The sequence below is a fragment of the Chelonia mydas genome, chromosome 2 (genome assembly GCF_015237465.2).
Source record: "Chelonia mydas isolate rCheMyd1 chromosome 2, rCheMyd1.pri.v2, whole genome shotgun sequence".
NCBI lineage: Eukaryota > Metazoa > Chordata > Testudines > Cheloniidae > Chelonia > Chelonia mydas.
The window spans coordinates 34,928,224-34,941,000 of NC_057850.1; the positions used below are offsets into that span (position 1 = coordinate 34,928,224).

Below are 12,777 nucleotides of genomic sequence, written 5' to 3' on the forward strand. Positions count from 1 at the left end.
ACAAAGCAGATAAATCAGGCTCTTCTGTTTACCTCTTTTCATAATATGAGATCAGAATGTATATGTGAATTTTCTTAATAAACCACAAGGTAGTGCATTAAAACATTTATAGTAACTTTTGGAAGTAAAGTACAGCAGAAACTAATAAATGGGATTTACTGCAGATTACTGAAATTTACAAATTACCAATTGTAAAACACGGAATATAGTGATATCACATCACAAAACGTATTCACATGTAATATGCATAAAAACTTTTTTTCACCCCAATTTCTCCATCATTTATCCTCATTTAGAGAGAGAGAGTTTGTGTGTGTGTGCACATGTGTATTTATATATTTATTTAGCCATGGAAGCAGTATCTTAAAGAATTTTTCTGTTATTGTGCTACAAACTGAGATTGCTGGTCTTCTTTTTCCAGCTCAAACCCTATTACTCTGGTGTAAATTGTCTATCCAGGTCCTCTTCCCAGTATGCCAAATATGGATATTTTTTGGGTTAGGAAAGTTGTCTGCCAAGATAGATATCAGTTAGTTACGTTTTTGTTTCCTGATTGACCAGGTGCCATCACTTCTGTTAAGGTTAGATTTCTGTATAGAAGGGGTTTTTTTTTAGGCATTATGTTTCTTAACTTTTTCTAACTTGAACCATGGGAGAGAAGGCCAGTGAAACTTAGTTTTGATTTCTAAATAAATTAGAAAAGTTTCTTTATTGAATAGCTGGCTAATCATATGTATTCTATGGTGCTCTCAATCTTTAAAACTCTGGTTTATGATTTGGGTTAAAATCTATATTATTTTCAGTGGGTGTCATTGATGAGAGAGAACAACATACCTTGTCTCTAATTCTATCCCAAACTCATAGAGTAGCCTTTGCTGAAAGATGTGTATACATTTCTGGCAGGTGTGATTCTTTTTACTTAATTTATTTATTTATATATATATAAAAATATAAAAATCCATGGTAGCCTAGCAATTTTTACATTCCCACAATCTTCTGTTCAATAAAGACGTAATGTTTGGCTGGATTACAACAAACCCCTAATCCACTACTGTTCTGAGCTGTCTTGCTTGATGATACCATAGAATATTTGGAATATAATGGGTCTGTACAAAGTGTCTGCAATCATTTTTCCAACAATTGTTTATCTTTAATTAATCCTGTTTGATCAGGGTTTATATAAACTGAGAACATGAACTGCAGTTGGCTAGCTAGTATTTTTACTAAAGCCTCTGTCATAATTCAATAGTGATATGAGTCTCTAGGAGCTGCATAAGGTAAGGTGTTTTCCAACTTTAGGGACAACAACCACAGTCAGAGTCTATGAAAGAAGGTAAAGTTCCTCTTCCAACAGAATAGTGAGAGTTGAAGGATACCCATCAAGGAATCACTAATACCTCCTTTAATACCTTGTAAAATTTTAGCCTACACTTTATATTAAATGTATGCAAGCATTTATGCAAAACTTAAGAGCTAATTTCATTCCTTTGCCAACAACTGGGAAGCTCCTATTTAGGAACAGATGCAACATTACAAAATAGATGCATGTTGTCTAAGGTAGTGGAGAGAATATTATCTGAACTGTTTATAAATTACCCACCAATTCATGCAGGTTTGGGTTTTTTTAGGTTCTTGTCATTTGCCAGAGCTAGTCATAAAGGACCATGTCTTCCTCCAATTACAAAAATGGATGTACTCCTAATTTTCCATTGATGTCAGTAGTTATTCTGATGTGAAACTTGTGTGAAGAATAGAATCACATCTAGTACCTTCCAAAATAGGAATATGAAATGGAGAAGGAAAAAATAATTCTTCTGGTTTTTAGTCTGCATATGTAAAGTTACAAAGAATTCTTCATATTGATTTTTTTTAAGTATTCTTTTTAATGTTAAATCAGGATGTCTTAAGTATTTATTCCTAATGTCTTGATCAGCAGACACATTTCAAATTTGCAGACACTTTTTAGAATTTAAGCTACAAGTATATGGCTAAGATTTTCCAAAAGTTACTAGTGACTTAGGGTGATTTTCAAAAATAGGACACTACAGATAGGCACCCAAATCTATAGTTAGGGCATCGAAATAAGTAGCTTGTTGGGGGGGGGTTAGAAATGCTGAGTTTCTAGAAGTTCTTGTTGAGATTAATAGAAGTTGCTGGCTGCTCTGCACTTCTAAAATGACAAGTTATTTTTTTAGGTGCCTAACTTTAGACTCCTGTTTTTGAAAACCTTAACCTTTGTGTATAGGCTTCATTATCACTTAAGCTTAGAAAATTTGGTGTTTGTGTTCAACTTTCCTGTCTCATTCTCCTTCTGACCCAAAACATTTGCCAAATCTTGTCACTTCTTTTGAACAGCACTTCTAAAATCCCTTATTTTAGCCTTCCAAATAAGTCATTCTTGATATACCTTGGTTATCTTGCACCTCAACAACTTCAGCTTCCCTGCATTTCATTGTGCAGCTCCTCCTTCACCCTCCCCTATTGCTCTTCTAACCAAATTACATCCCTTTTCATGTCCATTCACTCATACGGGTCCTTGAATTTTGCAAAACCACATCTCATCTACATTACTGTTCTAATTTCCTCCTCCTCCTACCCCCCCCCCCCCAAACAGTCATGTTAGTTGCCCCATTTATAGTATATTCCACACCTTACAGGATCTAGGCATCTTCCATACCAATCTTATACTCAGAATAGTCTCCCACTAATATTCCCAACCTCTCCATTTAAATCCCTCTAAAATTTGCACTTAGTGGAGCCTTTAATTGTTCTCCCAAATATTCCAACAGCATTCCAAGATATCTACAGCCTGTGTATTGCCTGGACTATATTTGATTTTAATTTAGGTTCTTGTCCCAAATTCATCACTGTAGTATCTGAGCACCTAGATTTAGATCTCTCTTGTTAGAGGGCTTTCCCTTCACCCTCTCTCCTGGTTCTTGTCACGCAGAGACAGAGCAAAAGACCAGAAGTCCGAAGTGCAGACAATGCAATGTTTATTGGGGTTTAGTTCCAAGCAAACATATTCCGAAGCCCTTCATACCAGTCAGGCTTACCTTTATACAGCGATAGAGTTTCCCCCTTCCCCTCCCCCAAATATAGTTCTATATGCCAATAGAACCCCTTCTTCTTCTAACCCCTAGCTCCACACTCCAATGGAGCTCCCTCTTCCCAGTGTTCTGTTTTCAGCTCTGGTGCCACAGAGCATTTACCCTGTGTCTCCCTTCCCAGCTCTGATGCTGCAAATCCTTGCCTCTGTCCCTGTTCCTCATTCCCCTATTCCCAGTCCCCCATTCTCCCATTACTATTCCCAATTCCTGCTTTTTAGCCGGCGCAGATATACCTGGAATGCATGCCCCTAGTCACATCTCTTATAACTTATCGTCATGTTCCGTTCTGGAGGGTTTTGAGTAGGGGTCTTCATCCCACCCCTTTTGTACCCCCCCCCCCCCCATCCTCTCTTGCCCCTACCAAATGGTTGCCTGACCTTGCTTTGAGATAAGGAGTTGATGGCGTCAACAAGTGTGTGTGCTCATGTATTACATTCCCACCATGCCCAATAACTTATATGCTTATATGCTAACATCTCTCATTTAGGTTGTGTGCTCCTTTGGGCAGGAGCTGTATCTTCCTCCTTTTCTGGCACACTGTCAGCTCTCAGTGACTAATTTGTGTGTCATTTTTTTCAGGCTTCAGTTTTGGAAAACCTGAGACTAGCAGTGCGATCTCAGCTTGGATTTACCTCAATCAGACTTCCGATTGCTGGCAGGTCAAGTAACATTTGGAATCGAATTTTTAGTTTTGCAAGGTCCCGTCATTCTGGATCACTGGCAGTAGTCTCAGCAGATGGAGATGATGTTGTTGCCAGTCAGAGTACTAGCAGAGAAGCTGAAAGAAGTAATACTCACAGAAGTCTATTTTCAGTTGAATCTGATGACACAGACACAGAAAATGAAAGAAGAGACACAGCAGGAGCAGTTGGTGGTGTTGCTGCCACTTTGCCTCAAAAAATTCCACCTGCAACAGCAATAGAAGCAACAGTAGGAGCATGTGGAAGTTCCTCAGCTCAGAATACCAGTGGTGGTAATACAGATAATGGAAGAGAAATGACAAGTGTAGAACCCCCAAGTGCAAGTCCAGCACGCCACCAGCTCACTAGTGCACTAAGTCGTATGACTCAAGGATTACGTTGGGTACGCTTTACTTTAGGGAGATCAAGCTCAGTAAATCAGAACCAAAGTCCTTTGAGACAGCTTGATAATGGTGTAAGTGGAAGAGATGAAGATGACGATGTTGAAATGTTAATTCCAGTTTCTGATGTAGCATCAGACTTTGATATGAATGACTGTTCAAGACCCCTGCTTGATCTCTCCTCAGATCAAGGACAAGGGCTTAGGCAGCCTTACAGTGCAATGCATCATGGAGTAAGGTCATGTAAACGAGATGGCCCATGTGAGCGCTGTGGTATTGTACACACTGCCCAGATACCCGACACTTGCTTAGAAGCAGCACTGAAAAATGAAACTAGTGACGATGAGGCATTGTTACTTTGTTAGGTACGGATTGAATAGGGGAGATTGAATACAAGTTGGAGCAATATCAGTCATTGTTTTGTACTTCATAGTTAAAAAAACTAGATTCTAGTTTTAAAAAGTCCAGGGTAAAATCATGTGATTAACATGTTTTTGCCTGTGTGGTTGAATAAACATTTCTTATACTGGGTAATTCTGGACTACTAAAGTGAACATTTTAATGACTCGGAATAAATGTATCCAGTATAAATGAGTTACTCTTTAAGTAACCAGGGTTCATCCAGTTAGTTTCAAATTAGTTTATCCTGGTACTGTAGTTCACAATAGAAACATGGCTACTCAAGACTTATTGACTGCCTGTTTGTTTACCCCATATTAACAGGTTAATTTGTACAGAATTTTTCCTTTGGAAATTGAATCCATTGTATTATTGCCAACATACTTGTAACTTAATATACTAAATGCTGGTAAGGATTGTTAATGTAAAAATGTGTATTTTTCCTTTTGAGGTTTATATAACATTTTGTCTAAATATTCTTGAATTACATCATGTGAACTTTTTCAAAGGGAGAGACTTTCACCATAACACTTTTTTCTTTCAAAAGTTCAAAATGCAGAGATGTATCAAATTTCGGTATAATTAGATAAACTAATGGCAAAAACCCTTTTATAGTCTTTATAACATTGGAATCTGACATTTAATAAATTGCAATCCAATATGGTACAACTAAGTAGGATATAAAATCCCAGGTCATTCGTTATCTCAGTTTGAGGACAAAAAATCAAATAACTGAAGATGTTACAATATGCATTCTTAAAAATATCTGATATAGGTACATTACTAAACAGGATACATTCCAACTGGTAATAGATCTTTCCCTAGTAATATAGATATAAAGCTTATTTGGATTCAAGGGATTTGCACTAAAATCATATTGAGGTCTCTAATGAGCTTAGTGCACAAGCACTATCACTTTAAGTACTATTCTCTAATATTGCAATTGCTATATATTTCCATGGCTCTTTTCTTGGGGAGTTGCATTTTGTTACAATTGAATTTCCTTGACTAAATCCCTATTTATTCATTGTATTTAAAAAAATTGATTTACTTGGTTTCAGACTGGTTGTTCAAAAAAAAAAAAAAAGAAAGAAAACCCTTCAGTATATCCATGTAAATTTTTTTTTTTTTTTTTTGTAATATTACAAGTTGGAGCAAAACAGATCAGTGAAAAAAATTGTTTATAATTTCCAATTTTGTGATAAGCAGGTAAATGTGTGGCAACTAGCGTGATAGCAGGAATCTACATCTTTTAAAAACAAAAACAAAAAAAATTGTCAACTACTGTCTTATTTATTCTTTGCCAGTCTGTTTTGAGTAGGCTTAGTGATTCAGTATGAAAAATGTATTTGTGTGTGACTGTATGCTATTTATTAAATTTTAAATACTTTGCTGAATGTCATTTTAAAGCATGTTTAAAGTCTTGTGCATTTCTGTCATGTTATGCTGTCAGGCAGAACTGACTAAAATGTTTTAATATGTATCAAAATTAAAATGAATTTTTGTTATGTTTTGAGGTACTTTTTAAAGATAAACCCAAAGATCTACTTGTTTTTGTTTTTTTTTTAAACCCTCATCTATGGAGTACAAACACATCTAAAAGAAAAAATTGAATAGTAGACATCTCGCTCACTCGCTCTCTTCATTCACAGTCAGCAATCTGAGAAAATGAAGCAAAATTTTACAACCTGTAGGTTTATTCTCAAGAGGTAACAGGTATATATCCAGCTCAAGGTATAATCCTGCACATTGAGCTTTGAGGAACCTATGTGCAGTACAGGTGTTGAGGACTCTTTGAAATTAGTCATTCTTCAGTTCCCAAATGCAAGCATTAAATTCAGTTGTGCCAGAGGTGTTAAGGTACAAATCATTGGCTGCAGTTTTTTCAGCCCTTATCCTCATTGACTAATACCATATTCTGTTTATTTTAGCGGGACTACTTGCGGAGCAAGTTACTATGCAGCATGAATAAGGTGCAGCAAAAACTGGCCCTAAAATACATATGAACCAAGTAAACTCTTCACTCCATGTTCTGATGTAAATTGGTATTTTAATATTTTTTTAAAAAAACCTAACTGAATCAATGACATTGGAAAGTGATTCTGAAACTGTTTGAATAACTGCTTCTTATCAAGCATTAGTACAAGGCCTCATGAAACATGTCAGACATATACATACAAACAACAAGTGAACAGTATTGATTCTATTAAAGTCTACAGGTTTGCATATAGAGATTTGTTAGGGAAGAAGTGAAGTACAATGGTCAGTTTTTCTAAAGGAGAACAATTAGACAGAAAACATTGGAGTAGGATATGATTGGGAATTGGGACATTAGCCACTGAAAATATAGATTTTATTTACAGTCTGTTACAATGCTTTTAATGCAACATAATTTAAGGGTAGCTATCAAGCTCATTGTTACTGGGAATACCAATGGTATCATTAGCACTCTGAGCAGACAACTGTACCTCTACATGTTTGTTTCCGTCTGAACTGCTGGAAATATATCATGAAGTGTTTTTTTTATTTGTCTTTTCGCAAATGTTGAGACATCTGAAGGAAATGTTAAAGATACATAGTTGCTGTCAAATAAACCTTTTACTTATAATTTTCTTTTACTTATAATTTAATTTTCTTTAAATATGACATCACGTTCATCTACCAGCTCTGAAGACTGCACAATTTTTATAAGAGGTTTCTATTTTCTGTGCATGACAAAGTTTCTAAATGTAGAATGAGTTCACATGTAGATGTAATTTATTCCTTTCACATACCACATTTTGTCTTTCATCATCTGTCATGCAGTCCTAAATATAAGGTTGGTTGCTTGAGTCTCTCTGTAGCACAACTATTTCACTTATCTAGTTTCCAGTTACAAGTCCAACATGTGCATGAATACAAGTGAATTTTTTTGACCCATCCCTGCTCCAAAATTAATTCCAGTAGAGCACCCTGAAAATAAAACAACTTCCTTAGAGTTGTAATTATTGTTATGTTTTATTTACTACCATGTTAACAAAATCAGAACTCCCAGGCAAAGTTTATGCTTGTTCAAACTGCTAATCTTAGTGCTTATTCTGGGAAATTCATATTAATTATTTAAATCAATGACTGTTAAATCATCATTGCAACTGGGACTTAATCCACAGGCTCTTTGAGTGATTGCACAAGTCCATTTCATTTCACTTCACTTCAGGTGTGTGCACACCCACTGCACCAGTGTGAGATATTTTTCCCTTAGTGCTACCCATTAGGGTGGCACATGCCCCCTGTGCTGCCTCATGCTGCTGTGCAATGGTATAAAGGGTGGAGCCACCCCCCTACCTCCCTCAGTCCCTTTTTACCAACTGTGATTGGTAGTCAGAGCACTTTAGCAATTCCTGCCCCCCTTCAGGAAAATTGTTTTCTTGTATATAGTTGGTACTCATTTTTGTAGTGTTTTCATAGTATAGCTAATAGATCTATGTGTTCCCACTCGTGATGCCCAGTACTGGAGAAATGCCTCAGTCTCTGGGCTTTAAGCAGCTTGCACCCGCTGCAGGAAATCCAGGCTGGTAAGTGACAACCATTCTCATGTTTAAAGTGCCTCGGTGCAGTTACATCCGGGACAGGTGCCAGATCTCCAGGAACTTTAAGCCCTGAACCAAGAAAGATGGAGAGACAAGGCTTCGTCACCTTCTCATGGAGGCTGCCCTGCATCCAACTTCAGAGCCTTCCTGTTTGGTGTCAATACCAAACATGTCAACTTGAGTAAGGAGTGCTCCTCCAGACATTACTGAATCCTGGAGCCTCTTTCCTTCCCCAATGCCAAGAAAGAAACATCATCAGGGTGTTTTGAAGAGGACTCATCCTCCAAAGATTGAGGTCTCCAGCACTGTCTGCCAGTAAGTAGGCAGGGAAGAGTGTGTCCTCAGAGAGGAGGCACTCCCTGGTGCCAATAGCACCTCAGGCAGGGTCATAGACTCCTGCTCCAAGGTTAGTGTCATTGAGGCCAACCACTGCCACAACCCTTGGTACCAACCCTTCTGATGCAACAAAAGCAGCATCAGGGGACCCTCTTTGTGCCAATGATACTGGAGGCTTACATTGTGATGCAAGATTTCTTGTTCCTTTTAGTTCCAGATTTCCTAGTGGTGCAGGAGTCAGCTCATTCGGGGCCATTGGATATGCAGGCTGCAAGCGTGCTGCATCCCCTGGTACCATGGCCTGCTTCAGTCAACCCAGTGTCTTGCCTGCTAATGTCAAGAGGCAATCATGCTCTTCATGGTGCCTAAGTCTCTGGAGACTCAGTGCCAGACCTCACTACCAAGAGGGTGCTTCTGTGTTCAGGAGACTTGGGCTCTTCCTCAGAGTCAGAAGTAGGCTCCTGTGTCCCTCATTCTTGGATAGTAGGAATCATTCACTTTTATTGAGGACTACATTTATGGTATGAATCAGAGGGTTCACACTGGTCCAGAGGCTCAGACTAATGAGCTGGTAGGAGTTGGGGCCCCGTGGCCTACCAATGACATTATTGGAACTGCGGGGGGTTTCCTCCCACCTTAGGTCCTCATTGGTTCCTCCTCCCTTCAGATCCCCAAGCAGACATCACCATAGCTCTTGAGAAGAGACTCAAAAAGTTGCTCCCATTACTGATTTCGATAGTGAGCAAGGCCAAACTTGATTGCCAAAGCCTCCTGTGAAAGGAGTTCAAGAGGAGACTCCTCAACTACCTGTGGAAGCCTCCACCTCATCACCATGTGAGGCGTTGATATCTGGGGTGTCCTCTCCTATGCAAGATGACTACAGGACATACCAGGACCTGTTAAAGAGGGTGGCTTCCTCTTTGGACCGTCAAGTGAACTTAGTACAAGATTCCTCCCATAGATAGGTGGACAAACTGGCATAGGCCATACCTTTCCATGTGGCTCTGCCTGTAAATAAGGCCATACTGAAGCCCACAAATATACTATGGCGGACCCTTCATCTCTGCCACCAATGGAACCAAACGGAGGTACCACGTTCCTTCTCATGTCATGAGCAATTTTATACTCTTCCTCCCCTGGCTCGTTGGTTTTGTTGACAGTGAGCAAGAGCGAATGCTTGGGTCAGCCCGCATCAACCCCAAATCAAGAGAAGCAAAAAGTCTTGACTTTTTCAGTAGAAATGTTTAGTCTACTGCTGGTCTGCATTTTCATATTTTGAACCAGCAAGCATTTTGCTGTCAAAATACGATTTCTCCCATGGAATAATGTCTATAATGTCATGGACAAACTGCCAGAGGAGGTGAGGCAGAAGTTTCAGGCTCTTTTGGAGGAAGGTAAGCTGGCTGCTAGAATCTCTCTCCAAGCAGTATTGGATAGGGTGAATTCAGCAGCCAGAGCCATGGGTTTTGCTATTACGATGCATTGATGTTCGTGGTTTCAGTAATTGGGTCTGCTGCTTGAGCTCCAACAGACTGTTAAGGATCTTTTGACAGTCTGTCCCTCTTTTCTCAATAAACTGACTAGAAGTTTCTAATTCATTAATACTCTGAGGCTACATTGATGTTAAAAGGGATCTGTACTCCTCTCCCTAAAAATATACCATTGCACCCTCAGACATATCAGTGGTATCACTCCTTTACACCCAGGCAGCCTGATCAGTCTATGAGAAAGGTGAAGGCTTATAGGAGGAGACCTATACCTTCTCAGTTTTCATCTATCAGTGTTTCTAGGCAGACCAGAAATGCCAGTTGGTTTTACTGCCATGTCGAGGGCTGTTTTACCAGTATGCACATTTTTTCCAACAGTTCATTCCACTGGTATGCTTGGGGCCATATTTCCACCGATCGGTGGAATCTAAGCAGATTGGAACTGGAATGCACCCTTCAGTTTATTTCAGTTCCTTCCTTCTGCCTATCCAGGGACCACTCTCACAAGGCTGTCCTCCTCCTGGAGGTCCAGTCTCTCCTACATTTGGGAGCTATAGAGGAGGATTTCTCCACTGAGAAAAAGGGTTTTATTCACATTACTTCCTGATTCCAAAGGCAAAGGGAGATCTCAGACCCATTCTAGACTTGTGAGATCTGAACAAATACATAAAGAGAACATTTTGAATGGTATCCATTATCCCCTCCCGGGATCCAGATTACTGGTATGCTTCTCTCAATTTGAGAAGTGCATATTTCTATGTGGCAATCTATCAAATCCATAGGAGATTCTTCAAGTTGATGGTTAATCAATCCCACTATCAGTTTACAGTCCTGCCATTTGGCCTATCTGTGACCCCGGAGATATTACACAATGCATGGCAGTGGTGGCTGCATTCCTAAGGAAAACAGAAATACAAGTCTTTCCATACCTTGACAACTGGTTGGTGAGAGGTTGGTCCAGGTGCTAGGCAAAATTCAGTGTGGCCTAGAAATCAGTCCATCTTCATACAGTTGGGATTGCTGATCAATGGGAAAAGTCAATGTTCTTGCTTGTTCAGAAAATAATTTATAGGAACCGTCCTGGGTTCTATGGTGGCCAGCGCTTTCCTTTCCATAGACCAGATTCCAGGCTGTTGGCCGTCTCACCTAAATGCCCATCCAACCACATCTGTAAAGAACTGAGAGACTTTGGGGGCACATGGCCTCATGTGCATATGTGGTTCAGCATGCCAGGCTTAGTCTCAGGAAGTTGCAGAGTTCATTAAACTCAGTGTATTTATTCCTAGATTTGCCACCCAGTGGACATATTGATTCCAGTGATCACAGGAATCTTAGCCTCTTTGAACTGGTGGATGGACCAACTAACGTATGTGTGAGAATTCCCTTCGTTCCCCCACAATTCTCATTGTCTCTGGTTACAGACACTTCTGTCCTTGGTTCATTAGCCCACCTGGAGAATCTGCAGACTGGCCAAGATTTAGCTCTCCCAATAAATGCGAAAGAGTTCAGAGCCATTCATCTAGCTTGTTATGCTTTCCTCCCCCATGTCAAGGGAGGGAATTTACTACTTCCGACGGACAACATGGCAGCAACAGACAGGGAGGGGCCAGATCAGGTCTTCTGTGCCAAGAGGTGATGCTGCTTTGGGAATTTTGCAACCCCAACGTGACTCATCTCAGCCTCCCACCTGCTGAGGGTCCAGAATAGTCTGGCAAACTGCTTGAGCAGATTTTTCATCAGTCATTATGAGTAATCTCTCCAGCCAGATATATTGAGACTCATTTTTTAAGCCTGGTGCTGGTGGGGAGTTCCCCATCCATACACAGAACTGTTTACTTGTCACTACAGAAGGTGTCAGCAATTTTGTTCAAGAGCAGGTCACAGTCTAGGGTCTTAATGGCTGCTTTCCTGTTGCCCTGGAGAGACAAACTCATGTATGCTTACCCTCTGGTTCCACTCATTCCCAGATTGGTGTTAAAATTGAAGCAGCATCACGCTTGCATGATCCTCCTAGCACCAGCATGACCTTGTCAGCACTGGTTTTCCACTCTGCTGAGCCTCTCAACTAGATATCTATTCACATTACCACCAGAGCCAGTCCTGGTTTCAGAGGACCATGGTCACCTTCTTCCTCTCAACCCAGTTGCTCTTCATCTTCCAGCCTGGATGCTCCATGGTTAATATCTCAGGAGGAGGTCTGTTCAGAGGATATGCAAAACATCCTCATGAATAGCAGAAAACCTTCTACAAGATGCACTTATCTGTTGAAATGGAAACAATTCTCTTTACGAACTCAGCAAAAAGGTGTTTCTCCTCTTAGTCCAGAACATGCTGTATAGGAGCTATTTGTTGTAGCCAAAAGAACGTGGTCTTTCTGTTAGTTCCATCAGGGTTCACCTAGCAGCTGTGTCCACTTTTCACCCTCTGATTGATAATCACTCACTTTTCTCCAATCCCATGTCATTCAGGTTCTTGAAAGGTCTGAGCCGATTATATATGGGACTTAAACCTGGCCTTAACAAAGCTAATTGGCTAATATGAACCACTGGCTACTGGCTTCTTGCTTCATCTTTCAATGAAGGTAGCTTTTCTGGTGGCAATTACCTCTGCAAAGATAATAGGAGAATTGAGATCCCTGGTATCTGACACCACCACCACCACCACCATCCCCGACCCCTCTCACTGTATGCAGTCATTTACAAGGACAAGATATACTTATGCTCTCGTCCAAAATTTCTCAAAGTAGTTTCTCTTTTCCATATCAATCAGGCAATACACTTACCAGCTTTCTTTCC

The 12,777-nt window shown here is 39.9% G+C and overlaps 1 protein-coding gene across 2 annotated transcripts in view; it reads left to right on the forward strand.

Moving 5' to 3' along the window:
• Positions 1-6,137, forward strand: part of LRP12 (LDL receptor related protein 12) — a 103,889-nt gene extending 97,752 nt beyond the window's left edge. For both annotated transcript variants that reach the window (XM_027818464.3, XM_027818465.3), the window contains one exon: positions 3,690-6,137. In XM_027818464.3, coding sequence (XP_027674265.1) covers positions 3,690-4,556 — 867 coding nt within the window. In that variant the 3' untranslated portion in view covers positions 4,557-6,137. The remainder of the gene's footprint in view (positions 1-3,689) is intronic.
• Positions 6,138-12,777: the final 6,640 nt, after the last annotated feature.